Source organism: Podarcis gaigeae, assembly GCF_964106915.1.
Source record: "Podarcis gaigeae genome assembly, chromosome: 4".
NCBI classification, from domain to species: domain Eukaryota; kingdom Metazoa; phylum Chordata; class Lepidosauria; order Squamata; family Lacertidae; genus Podarcis; species Podarcis gaigeae.
The window spans coordinates 51,299,826-51,315,123 of NC_139677.1; the positions used below are offsets into that span (position 1 = coordinate 51,299,826).

At 42.4% G+C, this 15,298-nt stretch overlaps 1 protein-coding gene and 1 long non-coding RNA gene across 2 annotated transcripts in view; one reads left to right on the forward strand and one right to left on the reverse strand.

The window, feature by feature from the left end:
- Window positions 1-11,044, forward strand: LOC310842643. Its single transcript, XR_014563287.1, has 2 exons — window positions 1-110; window positions 8,138-11,044. It is a non-coding gene; the product is annotated as an uncharacterized lncRNA (long non-coding RNA).
- Window positions 8,936-15,298, reverse strand: part of RRP1B (ribosomal RNA processing 1B) — a 20,372-nt gene continuing 14,009 nt past the window's right edge. Inside the window, exons 14-16 of the mRNA XM_083734731.1 lie at window positions 14,770-14,904; window positions 13,988-14,054; window positions 8,936-12,255 (exon numbers count right to left, since the gene is read on the reverse strand). Of these exons, the coding sequence (XP_083590857.1) occupies window positions 12,062-12,255; window positions 13,988-14,054; window positions 14,770-14,904 (396 nt within the window). The 3' untranslated portion in view covers window positions 8,936-12,061. The remainder of the gene's footprint in view (window positions 12,256-13,987; window positions 14,055-14,769; window positions 14,905-15,298) is intronic.

Sequence of the window (15,298 nt, forward strand, 5' to 3'; positions counted from 1 at the left end):
TTCTCGCAGTGCGCTTCGCTTCCCACTTACAGTAAATGCACATCTCAGTTAGGAGAGGCACGTGTGAAAACGATGAGATGCTTGCCCATGACAGTTGGACATCAAAAGAGGTACATAGCAAAGTTACTGTGGCCGCAAAAGGACGTGCACACGGAAGAAATTTATAGAGACCAAAACACACAGAAAGCTAATTCATTCTTAAGGTTCTGGATTGTTATCTGGCCAAAACAGAACTACCCATGCAAAAGTGGAAGGTATCAGTAGGCTCAGTGGGGGCAATGTTTGCAGGAATACAGAAACAAACTAGAATAAAAAAATTAGAGAGAATAAAAACTGCAACATTTTGTTGCAATTCCTACTTGTCAATGTCTGTTAGCCCTGGTATGTACACTTCCAATTACCAGTCACTGGGGAATAGTTATCTTGTTCTGTTGCAATATTACTCAGTGATGATGGTGGGCTGGTCCAAATGGATCTGTGGTATGATCCAGCAAAGTCATTCTAATGTTATTCCCTACAGATTTCTTAATGCATTTTAGAATTTATACCCCACTTTTTTCTTAAACCAGGTACCATAAAGACACCTACAAAAGTCCACAACAGAATAAAAAAATCCTCTGTATAGCAATGATGGTCAAGGGAGAACATGAGCACATTTTCATCCAATTTATATAAACTTCTTTTCCTGTTCATATAGGGCCAGTTCTTTCTCACCAATGGCAAGCGAGCATTTGCTATGATATAAATGGGATTCTCTGATTTGTATCTTATATTTTTTATTAAATCTGCCCACACAGCCTACTTACCACTGCTCATGCATAGTAGATTTACTAATTGGCAGTACTCCGAAACAAATTATTGTCTGAGCTCCAGTAATTGCACTAACTGCTTCTGTATCCTCCAGCGTATATGTCACAGACATCACAATATATGTGTGTATGACAAATGCCTACACCCACATATGTTTATACATGCACCACAGTACCCTTTCCATTTATCAATCCCAACTCAACGCATTCTATACTCTGTGCCCTTTCGCAACTGCAGAGTTCTATGTGCTTCCAGTTTTTTTGTTTATAACATTTCTATGAGGCACTGCCACACACAGTACAGTGGTACCTCGGGTTAAGTACTTAATTCATTCTGGAGGTCCATTCTTAACCTGAAACTGTTCTTAACCTGAAGCACCACTTTAGCTAATGGGGCCTCCCGCTGCCGCCGCGCGATTTCTGTTCTCATCCTGAGGTAAAGTTCTTAACCTGAGGTTCTATTTCTGGGTTAGTGGAGTCTGTAACCTGAAGCGTCTGTAACCCGAGGTACCACTGTACAGTAATGTGTTTTCTATTGAAAACCAGTACAATTATAATTTACTAGCTGTTGAAAAAGTGTTAACTTCCGGTTTAAAATCAATAATTTATATGGAAAACTTTTAAGATGTTGATACAAGGTAGGGGCGGAAACTAAAATACATTTTTGTGAGGTTAGCATTTTGTTTCTTATGTTTGACTGTAAAATATAATCTGTGCAACTCCCCCCCCCCCCCCTTGCTGTTTGTTTCTTCTTCTCTGTGACTCATTTGTTATGTTTAAGCTCAGTGCCTTTGGCTTTGATTCAGTTTTGGAAAAAACGTGCACCACTTGCCTCTGGATCCAGCTATGTTGTTTTTTTTTTTGGCTTTGCAACTTTACAGTTTGGTTTGCTGGAGTCAACAAAGAGGTGCAACTTTGCATGAAATCATTTGATTAATTATACTAGCAGCAGTGCTATTATTATGATAAGAGAAATCAAAATATATGAAGAGAGGGGAAACAGAGAAAGAGTGCTTGAAGTAGGATGGGATGCCATTCTGCTTCTTTAAAAGCATTCCACTACTTTTCAAGTGGACATAACCAAGCCTGGTACAATTTTCCCACTTCCCATTTTTCTCTCACTGCTATAATGTCATTGGACATCTTGTTATTGATGTGCATCCCACTACTACCACGCCGTGGCTGTCACACTGGAGTCTCCCAACAAGCTGAAGCTAAGCACCTTACCTTGCTTCACAACCATGACCAATTACAGATAGGTAGCCGTGTTGGTCTGCGATAGTCAAAACAAAAAAAATTCCTTCCAGTAGCACCTTAAAGACCAACTAAGTCAGTTCTTGGTATGAGCTTTCGTGTGCATGCACGCTTCTTCAGATACAGATACCATGACCAAGTTATGCAAACTGTACCAGGGAAGGCTGCATATTAGCACATTAGTTGGGAATCCATAAGTTATCCTCAATAAGAAATGGAATTCTCTGCTCAGCCAGAATTGAATTAGGTAATATTGCCATGAACTGCCAGTGGAAAAGGTGCGGGGGATTCCTTTGTCTTGGGTGAGAAACTAATTGAAAAATCGACAGTCTTGTCAAGACTGCCCTGTGATGAAAATTATTATGGTCAATTTGAATAATCTGACACAATATTTTAATCTGCTGGGGTTTTTTTTTTTTGCTAAAGAGGACTAAAATCAATGCCATTTCTCAGAAGTTTTAAATAGAAGCTGGATGGTTGACTAGCAACTCTTACCTACCAGTATTTTTAACTTTTTAAAATTTTAAAAGCTATGTAGTGAGTTATTATTGAACAACAGTGGATTGTGGCAGTGATTGCTGTGCAGTGAAAAGGATTTATGGATTGACTGAGGTTCCCCGAGACCAGTGTAGGAGGGAAGGAATCACATAAAGTAGATACATCAAGAAAATTGTATGTAATTATAGCTTTCACGGCCGCATACTGCAAAGTCCTGAGTCATTGATCTCTCAACAGATTCAGTGCAAACTCGCCGCTTATTTGAGGCCCAAAATAGAGACACATTAGAATCGTATTTTAAATACAAATTAATAGCTTTGAAGGCCTATTTCAAAAACAGAATGACAAGTTCTGAATAATTAAAATTTAGATTCCAGAGGAGCTGGATGAAACAGGAGATTAAAGAGACTTTACTTTTGCTACTATTTTGGCACAAGGAACTTTAAAGCACTTTCATTGCAGGGCAATTAATGGCCAAAAACTCTTCTATCTCAACATTTTGAACTCGCTAAAGTTATCTTCAGGAGTAAAAGCTAAAACCAGGAGTTGGGTAACGTATAGCCCTCCAGAAGTCATTGAACTCTGTGCCTCCTCAGCCAACATTGCCAATGGCATTCTGAGGGGTGGGGGCTCCAGTGATGAGGGGGGAATCATGGTCAATGGTCAAGCATGGTGGGAGCTGTAGCTTCAGCAATACCTGGAAGGCAACAGGTATGTCACCTCTCATCTTCCTCTTATGGGAAAAGAATGGGGGTCCAGTTGAGAAAAGGGGAGACTGTTGCTATATGAAGTTCAAACGGTGGGCATCAACATGATTCAGCTCAGACTCTGAATTGGTGTTTTTGGAAATTCTGCTTTGGCTCAGATAAGACTTGTATCTGTCCCAAATGGCCTGCTTTGGTTCTTGTTCTGAGATTTGTCTGAATCCAATACACACTCCAAGTAGGAAGTGGCAAAAAGAAAAAGAAATGCCCCAGTAAATATATTTATTTGATGAAGATGGTGATCCAAGGAGCACAAAGCTTTTGCAAGCATCAAAAGAAACCCTCCTAGCACAAACAGTCTATTTCAGCAGCTTGCTTTCTATGTGTGCTTTCTTGCGTCACATGCTGTCGTCTGGCAGTCACAAGCCACTTCCCACTGCTGAGGGATATCTGCTTGGCAAGAGTCACAGTTCTCTGAAAATCACGCACACAGCGGAAAACTCAAGACTGCTGCTGTGATCCAGACAGAACAGATCTGTGTTTGAGATAGAGCTGCAACGGTTGTGTGGTAAATGGATTAACTATGTCTGTATTCATCTTCAGTAGTGTTACCTGGGTGACAATAATTATGTGTTTTTGTTCTTTTGCTACAGTGAGAGAAAATGCCCTTTTATTGAATGGACTAAATATAACCCACCTGACAAAGCTGATATGCAATTCACCATTTTGCTAAGCACCGAAATATGACTTCCTGTACTGTATTTGCTTTTCTTTTGGCTCATTTAATGCATGGAAAGAGGGGAGCAAAGAACAGCATTAAAAATCAGGGACAGTCTATGCTCACAGAGCATTCTTAAATCAAGGATGTCCTTCACCTGTGAGGATATCTCCCAGGTTCTCAGATAATTTCCCTCCAAAACTTGCATTGAATATATCTTGGCCTTTTGTTCACCTGTATACATAAGCAGATCGTTCTTAACTTTCACATATTCTAAGATGGCATCTATATACTTTTATTCCCCCCCACACACCTTGTATGTTTGAGTTGGTATGTTTACCTATGCATTTTTTCCTATTTAAATCCTAAAATGTAAACATTCGGTTTTGATCTCAAAGAGTCTCAAAAGACATGGCTAACTCAAGTCTGATGAGCTTGTAGTTTGCATGCCATAAACATAATTTAGACGCAATCCCAAATAATACTGCATGTGCCAAACTATTGGGGTGGATTTATTGGGCTTATTTTATAATATTCTTACTGAAAATTACTTCTAAATAGAAAACTTCAGATGGGGAGGGGGGGACTTGGTTTCACAGACTTGGGTGCTTAATTACATTTAAATGGAAAAACACAGCATTTTTCTCACCTTATTAATTCTGAAACTTTGATATATTTACTACCATGTTTTCAAACTTTGTTCTGTCAACAAACTAGCTAGAAACGTCCCCCCAAAAGGAACGTTGGGACTTGTATGTTACTGTTTCTGACCTTAAAGCACCACTCATTTATGAAAACAAGGCAAATAAACCATAGATCCGCCTTCCCAAACAGATCCTCAAGATGTGCTGGACTATAGCTCTCATCAACCTTAACAATGCTGGCTGGGCTGATGGTAATTGTAGTGCAAAACATCTGGAAGGCATCAGAATGGTGAAGGCTGCCACAGACAATCTCTATAAACTATCAAAAACTGTTTTCTTGATTTGGGGTGTTCCAGCTTGTATTTAATCAGTCCACTGTCCATATACATTTAAAAAAATACCAAAACAACAACAACAACAACAACAACAACAACAACAGCAGCTTTCTGGCTCTTAAAATGTGCCTTTATGCCTTTAGGTAGGGAAGACTTCAGTTAGGAAACAACCTGCGTCAGGCATTCTCAGCTTTAGAAACTGTTTATTATTTTTGTTGTTGCTTTGGCTGCCTTTACAGTAGTACCTTGGGTTAAGAACTTAAATTCGTTCTGGAGGTCCGTTCTTAACCTGAAACTGTTCTTAACCTGAGACACCACTTTAGCTAATGGGGCCTCCTGCTGCCGCCGTGCTGCCGCTGCACGATTTCTATTCTCATCCTGAAGCAAAGTTCTTAACCCGAGGTACTATTTCTGGGTTAGTGGAGTCTGTAACCTGAAGCATCTGTAACCTGAGGTACCACTGTATATGGGCACATTTTATACTGGGATGGGAATCACTTTCTCCAGCTGTTAGTGCAGCGAAGCTGATGGCCTTGAATAGCCAAGGGAGATACAATTTTGTCTGGCAGAGCAGATTTATGGCACTTCAGTAATGGATACAAGGGGCTATTTTGAAGGTTACAGACTGAAGGTCACTATGGTTTGGTGAGGATATATATTCAACACACCCTGCATTCCCACGTAACTAAATTTAATCTGCCTCCCACCCCACCCCTGTAACATCATTCATTACCACTTAGCAGTCATGTAAAGGATTGTCTTTTACTGTATAGTATCCTAGCCCCATAGAATATAATGAAGGCCACCTATTTCAGGAAACACGACTCTAGATTTTTAAAAACACAATGTTTTGGCAATAGGATCTAGACTCAATCACTGTTGGCTACACCACACGCATAAAGAACTTTTAAAAGAATAGATTTACAAGAGAGACCAAGGCTGGAACAGTCCTAGATGCTCAGAATTATAAAAGCTTGCCGCAGGGAGAGATTGTTTGTATTACTCAAATATGCTGTGGAGCTTTAATGGAGGTTGGGGGGTGGGGAGAAGTCTGTTAATGGAATTGTCAATTCAGTTCATGAACTGCATAGTAAAGCCAAGTTATGCATGACAATGGAAATCTTCAAAGGGTCTTATTGCTGGGCTTATCCCATCCCATATAAATCAAGAGCTTTATAGTAAATAACAGTGGATCGGCCATTGAAAATTTCTACCTTGCTATTGCTGTTTTGCATTGTTTGGATAATACTGTAGTTTGCTACTACAAAGTGGAGGCAGGGAACCTTACTCCTGTGAAGAGCCAATGAACCCAGAAGCCAGTGGGTGGGGGCATTTCTGATGGTGCGCGGAAACCGAATGTCTGGCAGAGTTTGCAGGTCTGCATAGCTCTCTCCATCCCCTCCGTGCCACCCTATGTGAGACTGCCCTTGAAAACCACCGGGGAAATTCCATTGGTGCAAAAGTTTGCCCCTGAAATTTTGCCGGGGGGGGGGGGCAAGTATGGAACCATGTGGCCCCCTTTTTGTATCACTTCCACTAGCTGTCAGTTTGTTTTCAAGTGCGATTCAAGATGCTGGTAATTTCCCCTAAGCTGCTTGGGACCAAGGTACTTGGAAGTGATCTGGCGCCCCTGGCAGAACCGTCCAGATTGTGCCCCCTAGGTAAAGGTAAAGGTACCCCTGCCCGTACGGGCCAGTCTTGCCAGACTCTGGGGTTGTGCACCCATCTCACTTAAGAGGCCAGGGGCCAGCGCTGTCCGAAGACACTTCCGGGTCATGTGGCCAGTGTGACATCGCTGCTCTGGCGAGCCAGAGCTGCACACGGAAACGCCGTTTACCTTCCCGCTAGAAAGCGGTCCCTATTTATCTACTTGCACCCGAGGGTGCTTTCGAACTGCTTGGTTGGCAGGCGCTGGGACCGAGCAACGGGAGCGGACCCCGCCGCGGGGATTCGAACCGCCGACCTTTCGATTGGCAAGCCCTAGGCGCTGAGGCTTTAACCCACAGCGCCACCCGCGTCCCCCCTAGTCATGGACAAATTAGCTCTTCTTTCCGCCTCTTCTCCATCCCCCCTCCACCCATTGTGCCCCCTAGTCATGGACAAATTAGCTCTTCTTTCCGCCTCCTCTCCATCCCCCCTCCACCCATTGAATTCATCCTTTATTTAAAACCTTGTCTTATGAGGAAATAATTGATATATTTATTTATGTACATATTTTTAAGCCGATTTTGCGCCCCACCTCACCTGTGCCCCTGGCGGGGGCCCACCTCACCACCCCCTAATTATGGGCCTGCTTGGAAGGGCTACCTCCTCCCATGTGAACCTACCCATCCTTTAAAGATCTGCTACTATACAGTGGTGGAGGAACCCTCTACGGCACCTGGGGCGGGGCAGCCCATACGGACTGTGCGCGAGAGCGGCACCCGTAGGGACTGCACGCGCCCTTGGCTGCTCTACAGCTGAGGGGAGGCAGGGGCCATCTTGTCACCGCCCCTTCCGCCCCCCACTTCATACGCCCCTGCTACTATAGCATTTGTATGTGTGAGCGCAACTGCTTCTGAGGAAAAGTGGGTGGCAGCACATGACAGGGCTTTTTCTGGGGTAGGGACCAATTTGTGGCACTCCCTGCTTCAGGAGGTTACCTTCTGTTCTCCACTTGTGTTTTACTGGTTCTTGAAGGCATTTCTTTTTAAGCATCCCTTTGATTTCTGCTGTTGCTTAACTTGATTTATCATTAGCTCTGGCTCTCTTGCTTTTCTGGTGCTGCTTTTAGTTTTGTGCACGTGTCTATCTTTGTTTATTCCTTGTATAAACTCATTTTTGTGGGGACAACATGAGAAAAAAGTTTTTCTATAAATAAACACAGAAGTACAAGCAGGGGAAATGTGGTGTGGTTTTTCTGGCACACTTATACATGTAAAGATCGTGGGCTTTTTTTACAGAGTGCCAAGACTTCCCAAGATTTTCCGTGCCACTGAGCAGGTGCCTGTATTAGTCATCTGCACTCCATGACTTGGTTTGTATATATCAGTAAGCCAAAAGCCTGTAGTTCTTGGGGAAGGGGCACTACCACACTATCCAGGCCTAAACCATAGTTGAGCTTACTGGGTTGAACCCAGGTTCATGTTTTGTCTTGCTTCACAAGCTATAACCAAGCTTTGTTCTTGTTTTACAGCTTGTTTGCCTGGAGCAAAAGAAACAAGGCCTATTTCCGACGACATGCCAAGCCAAACCATGTCTTAGTCTAGGGTAGCACAGCAGCAGCAGGACCAGGAACGTTGCTGTGATTTGCAGTGAGTGATACTGGCTTAGTGGTATACATGTGAGCTGGAGGTGGTGGCAGGGGGGCTTCCTTAAACTGTTCCACTGAGGGGTGGGCAGGCGCATGGCTGCCTGCGCACCAGTGGAGTAGTTTGAGGAAGTCCCCCACAAGCCAGAGGGGGACCTCTTGATCAGCTATGGGGCGAGCGAGAGGCTGATTAAGCCCCCGTACCGTTCCTGCTTGCACAAGCCAGAGTGGTACAGGATAGGACTGGGCAATATCAGTACATCACAATATTTAGCTGTTGATATACCACAATGTTAAAAACCAGGTATCGCCCAGCCCTAGTGATCACATGGAGATTGGGCTGCTGACACCATCCCTGTTGCTGTCATACCTCACTTCCTGACCTCTGCCTGTGGAACTAGTAGTCTAATGGAACTTTATTAGTATTGGCAGTTTTGCTGCCCTAGACTCCTTTGGAAGAAGGCAGGGCATATAAATTTAATGACTGAATAATTACGGCTCCCTGCAACAAAATAATGTAAATAAAATGCAACAGTGCTCTTTCAAAGCCAAGTTTAAGTGGCCCATTTTCATGGATCTGGAGTTATTGAGATGTATATGCTGCAGAATGGAAAAATAAAAATTGCTCCTACAACTGGAGGAAACAAAAAAGTCAAAGGGCGATGCTGTTCAACTCACAAAAGCTTGATAAAAAATGTTTTTATTCCTAAAATATTTTAAATACAAAGCTTTAAACACAAACCATTTTAAACAGTGTTCTGCTTCATTTAAGCCAGTTTAATTACAAAACCGAGTGAATACTCTTTTAAAAATAAGATATTTGCAAATTCTGCTTTTTAACAGGACTAGTTATAACTCATAGTAATCCTAGATATTTTTAGAATGCACCCATGAACAGACAAACTGGTTTGAAAGCTGAGATTCCTGCTTTTTGTAGTCTTATCAACAACAAGACATCATTCTTATTTTCACCTTGTGTTTAGATATGTAGTTGTAAATTAAAACATCACATATTGTATCATTCATTGAAATTAACATCTTGGGATGAAATTCTCAGGAAACATGGAAGAACAGGAAAATGTATACTACACATGCATGTTTACAAGCCACCCCCCCATCAGAAATCAACCATTAAATTTGAATATCCATCATTCCGAAAGACCCAACAACACTCACATTACCTTAACATTCATCAAGACGTGTTGCTGGTCTTGTCAGGGCCAGCCTCATAACCGAGGGGGCCCTTGGTAAACTCTAGTGAGCCTACGTCTCTACCAGTGGTCCCTGATAGGCTTGACTAGCAGCAGCATGGTCTAGTCACCATTTTAAATCTCCCACAATGCCTTGAGCTAATGCTATATCAGGGGCATTGTGGGGAATTTAAAGGGTGGCTAGACCCTGTTGTCTAGTGCTGCTTGCAATACCAGTCTGAGGGGGTGGGGGGAAGCATAAAGAGAGCCCTTGGGCAAGTATCAATGGTGAAGCCTTGCTTGGGCCCCACCACTACCTCTGAATGATACGGACCCTGACTTTTGTCCTGCAACAGCCTCAGTAACTGTCAGGGTACTGCCATCGGAACAGGGTAGGGAAGCAGAGTGGCAGTTGGGTTACAGGGAACCTCTGAAAATCTTACGAAACAGTTCCTCTTCCTGTGGTGAGGAAAGCCACACCTCCAGTGGGGAAGAGAGGAAAGGTCCAGAAGATGCTGCTGGGAGCCTCAGCACCGCTCCTGACCAAGCCGGCCAGGAGGGAAGCATGCCCCTTCCGTCGCCCACCCTGCGCAGGTGTAAAACGCAAAGGAGGAAGGAAAAGGCTGGGGGTGACGAAGCTCTTATATTGGGGGAGGTCCCGGAAACAACCACTCCCAGATTCTGCTAGCGATTGAGGCAGACATGAACTTGTGGCTCTGCACTGTAAATAGTTTTGCACCAAAATAAAACCTGTAAAAGACAGGTCTGATTACTCACAAGCAACCACCACTGCCATCTGACAGTGACAGAACCATCTTTTGACTGTTAGGGCAACCACAAAGCCCTGAGGTTCAGAGCATTAAAGAAACTCTTCTCCAATCTCTTTACAGTTCCATCTTTCTAGCTGGAGAATTATAACAACATCTCCAACATAAGAATGAACATACAACTACTGCTGTCCATATTCTTGTATGAAAGTAAATCACTGGCTTATTTTGGTTCCACTTCCCCACTATCTTATCACAACAAGTAGTTTTCCAACACAGTGTCCCACATTTGTTGCTTTTTTATATTAAACTCCATTTAAAGAACCAATGTTAATACTTCTATTTAAGATGTATGCCTTCCGTTATAGTCTGCTAAGTGACCATATACAACACAAGATACCAGACATCTCCAAAACTCAAGCATGTCTGTCTTAACCAAGTCACATCACAGTATTTAAAACGGCAAGGAGATAAAACAACCACCAAGCACACTCAGAACAACACCACAAGCCACAGACAGGGACAGTAACACAGCACAACACATGAGACATGTGAAACAGTAAGAGTACTATTAGCTTGAAACTTTATTACCACTGTGGAGAGATAGTAATTGAAGTGACTGCCCATTTATTCTGAAGCTGGAGTACAAAGAATATATATATATATATATATATATTTTTACCCCACAAAGATCTCTTCATCAAAATAAAAAATGACCCACATGACCCAGTGTCAATGTCCACAATGTTTCCTGGGCTATGTCTTCATGCTATGCTGCATTTGAGAAAAAGGGATTGAGAGTCTAAAACTTGCAGTAAATAAATTATCTGGTACAATTTTTTTTATCGTTTTACACAGAAATCAACAGGAGAATAGAGATAGGCACCATCATGTAACCATTTGTAAGATGAACATCATTAAAACTTACACTGTAGATTAAAAATATGCCTTGCTTTCAAAGCCACCTTACTATCCAAACCATCTTTACCCTGTGTCAAAAGGCATTAAGGCTTTCAGATATAAATAAAGGCCATACTAATCTAGCTCCTTTTAATGAAGGGAGGATCATAATTAAGACCTAGTCTTTATCCAAGGGCTCAGGGATAAGAACATTATAAAAATGCAAAAATTTACAAAACACACACAAACACACACCATACCTTCTTACACAAAAAGGAGACACAAATCTGAAGTAGCCCACAATGCTATTTCAAGTGCTTAGGAAATATGTGTCAACTGGAATACTTGGGCTATAGTCAATAATGAGAGATGTGTGTTGGCAGCGGGCTACCCAACTGAGGTGCAAGTGGTTGTTCCACAGTAGTTCACCTCAACACAGATATTTCATTTCTAATCCATACCCTTTGGTAGGAAGATAAGAGAAAATAGCTTGAAAGGGAAAGAAGGAAAATCAGAACAGGAAGCATGTGAGAGGGGTTGTGTACTTCTTAGCTCGCATGGAATTAAGCCAATAAATGCCAAAAACCTCTTCACTAGGAAACACAACAACCAATGATTAAAAGAGTGCAAGCAACAACAGTTCAGAACAAATCTGTACACATTCATTCACAATGTGATAGGGTTATTTCAAAAATAAAATAAAAGATGGGCCTCCATAACTGGAACCCTAAGGTCATGTGCCATTACCTTTCTTTTGTTAACAGCATACACAAAACAGTCTCAATGTACAGCCAAATAGGTGCTTATTACAGTTGACAGCACCAAGGGTCACACAATCAGAACCTTATGTATACTATCCCATTAACTTGAAAAGGAAGATTCCCCAAATACCTCCAGAAGCAACTGGTTATACTGGACTGTTCTGTACAAAAACTACTCCTCTCCTTATCGGCTTAGAAGAAGTCAATAGCAGTTGGTCTTTTCTTAGTTGGCATTAAAAGGGATTTCTTCATTTGAGGTGTTGCTTCTGCAGAAGAGCTGGCAGGGGACTTCAGCACCCCGTGAGATGGTTTTTGCTCAGGATTGAAAGCCACCCGGGAGGCTCCCTCTGGGGTGACCAGGATACTTTTGTCTGTCGTCTTAAATTCTGCCAAAGGAAAGATTAAAAAGCAAAAACTTGAGTATTGCATCCTATTGTTATCAAGCATGTGCAAACATTTCGATGGTTGCTAGAGCTGTTTGTGCACAGAAGGAATCCAGAGAGATTCTGGGGGAACAAATGGAACACTGCAGGCCAAAAGTATTCTATACTTATTACCAAAGAGCCTGTCTGCTTCGGTATGCCAGACCACATGTGTCAACTGGGCCTGACCTAAAGGTCTGTCTGGTCCAACATCCTGTTTCCCACAATGGCAAAACAAGAGGCCTATGGGATGCTCACAACAGGACACAAGACCAAGAATACCATTCTCTTAATCATGTTCCCCAGCAACTACTGTTCAGAGGCATGGTGTTTCTCATACGCAGGGAATATATAGTCATTAATGACTATTAGCTGTTGATGTGCTCAGGGACAGAGTTCATATGGGGCGCAGAATCTCATTTTCAGCCCAGATGGTGGTGTATCTAATGAGAGGCAGCTTCTTCCCTCTTCTTCCATAAACCTGTTTGACAACTGTACAGTCGTACCTTGGAAGTCAAACGGAATCCGTTCCGGAAGCCTGTTCGACTTCCAAAATGTTTGAAAACCAAAGTGCGGCTTCTGAAGGACTGCAGGAAGCTCCTTCAGCCAATCGGAAGCTGCAGAAGCCCCAAGAACGTTCACAAACCAGAACACTCACTTCTGGGTTTGCGCTGTTCGGGAGCCAAGGCATGACTGTACTACCTACTTGTGCCCTAAGGGCTGGTGGAGAGGCCCTTCTCGTTGCTGAACCTATAGTGGATACAAGATAAGTTACAATGAAAGAGAAGAGCCTTCTTGCTGGCTGCAGGTAGGCTATGGTATACCTCAACTTGCGGTGTTCATTTGAACCCTTCCCACACACTGATTGGTGAAAACTTTTGCTTTTTGCTTCCCAGGCTGATGTTTTACACATGGCGAAATCGGTTAGGGGCTTTTAACTGTGATACCTCCTCATTTTTATATTGGTTTGTTTTGTATTGTTAAAGGAATGTTGTGTTTTTATGGTTGCACACTGCTCTGTGTGGTACAAAAGGCAGTGCTAAAGAGTTGAGTATAAATCACAATGAGGCAAATTTTTGGTAGTTGATTAAGACATTAGATATGGATTTTGTCTTTGTTTCAATATTAAATGCATTTAACCTTTGAATAGAATGCACCAGTCAACGATTCCTGTGTGCCTGCATTTTGCAACCCTCATGCTTGTTAAGCTATAAACATGTAATCTTATCTAACCCTAAAAGTAACGAGCCAGCCAGTATGTTTTGCTATGTCTGTTTTGAGTCAACAGTAGGATGTAAATCCAGCATCTCCTTGAAGCTCCTCCAGATGTTTTGGGGAAAGGGAAGTAAGATATGGGATTGGATTGTCTCTAGCCACTACTGAAGGCCTGGTGGCTAAGGCAACTGGGTTAAAATGTGATAGTTGAGGCCAAATGGCTTGGGGCACCCAAGGTAAATGTTGGGAAGTTGATCTCAGAATGGAGCCATGCATGCCATTTTCCTCTTGGTTCTGTGTTTTATTTAAAAGATGTTCCCTCACCTGGGCAATAAACAGCTGGTGTAGAAGTAAATTCTTACCACAATTACATGCACAGACAGCATTTAGCAACTGCTATTTAAAATTGCATCAAACCTTCCACTGTTTTACCTGCCTGTTTTTAGAGAAGCAACAAGGTTTGAAGTCATTTTGAACTCACCAGCAGTCATGTTTTTACTCAGTCCAAAGGTGACCTTTTTGGAGTTGGAAGATTGCAGCTTGCTTAACTACAAAGAGAGATTAAAGTGGCAGATAAAGTTGTTTTTCTGGACCAGTTAAACCCTTCCCTTTATTAAAACACTTTTTGTGTCCCTCTATCTGAGGTGCTTCCCCAAAACACAGTTCATCATCTTCGGTAGTTTATAGTTTCTGAAAAACTGAAATATTTGCAGTTTTGTGCAGTATTAAATATTCACTTAAGTTCTGGTGTGTTTTGCACAGGAAAACATTTTAATATATAAATACAATTCCTACTGAACATACTTTGCAGACACCTAGGTGTGACCAATAGGCTTTGGGGAAAAGCTCCCATTAGTGCCAGTGGGATATTTTTCCCTAACTGCAATTGCAGTATGGGATCCCAATAATTATTACCCCTCACTGCAAGCTGTCTTTGTGCCTAAAAAAAATATTAAAAATCTGCTCCTCAAATACAAATACACAATTAATGTGGTCATATGCAGTTTGGCTTAGAGACGAGTAATTCTGAAAATTCTATGCCTAAAGTTTGTTAGGAGATAGCAAGCATGGCATGCAAGCCTCCAACATTTTCACACAAGGAAGAACAAAGGGAGCATGTAAGGTCTTTCCTCACACAACCGCTCTCCACACCTTTGGCATGTGGTCCCTGAAAGGTTGCCCTGGAGGGAATGTGGCACTTGGGCTGAAATGGGTTACCAGCCCCTGCTTTAGCTGCAAATTATAGCACCTTTGTCACTATACCTGCATGGGGGAAATGCTGCCTTTAGCTTTTCTAAAGAACACTGGCTTTGGTAGAGTTGTCTTTTCAAATTTCACAAAATCATTTCCCGTCTTTGCCTTTTTGTTCCTTAGCAGTACAGCAGCACCACCTGTTTCCTGCAGGGAGAGAAAAGAGCAGCAGATACTAATTAGCAGAGGGGCCTTGGTGGAAATGGTCCGGCAGGAGCCCTGGACTAGTTCCTGCTGATGCACCTGCACCCAGCTGAGCCCACTGCTTCTCCTCTCCTTCCTGGTAAACAGCAGTGGCTCAGTCCCTGCTCCATGTCACCTCCCACTATTGTATTAAAAGGGGATGTGTTGAATGTAAAAAAGGGCTGAGCCAGAGCAAACAGTTTCTCATGCACTGTGGATTCTTGAGGAGATATTTATAAGGGGCATTTTGCAGGCAACACAGGAGGCACTAGGTCTACTGGTGCTCACAGAAACCTTGTTAGCAAACCACGGGCATACAACATAGTCTATATACACTACAAAATGTCCATGACTTCCA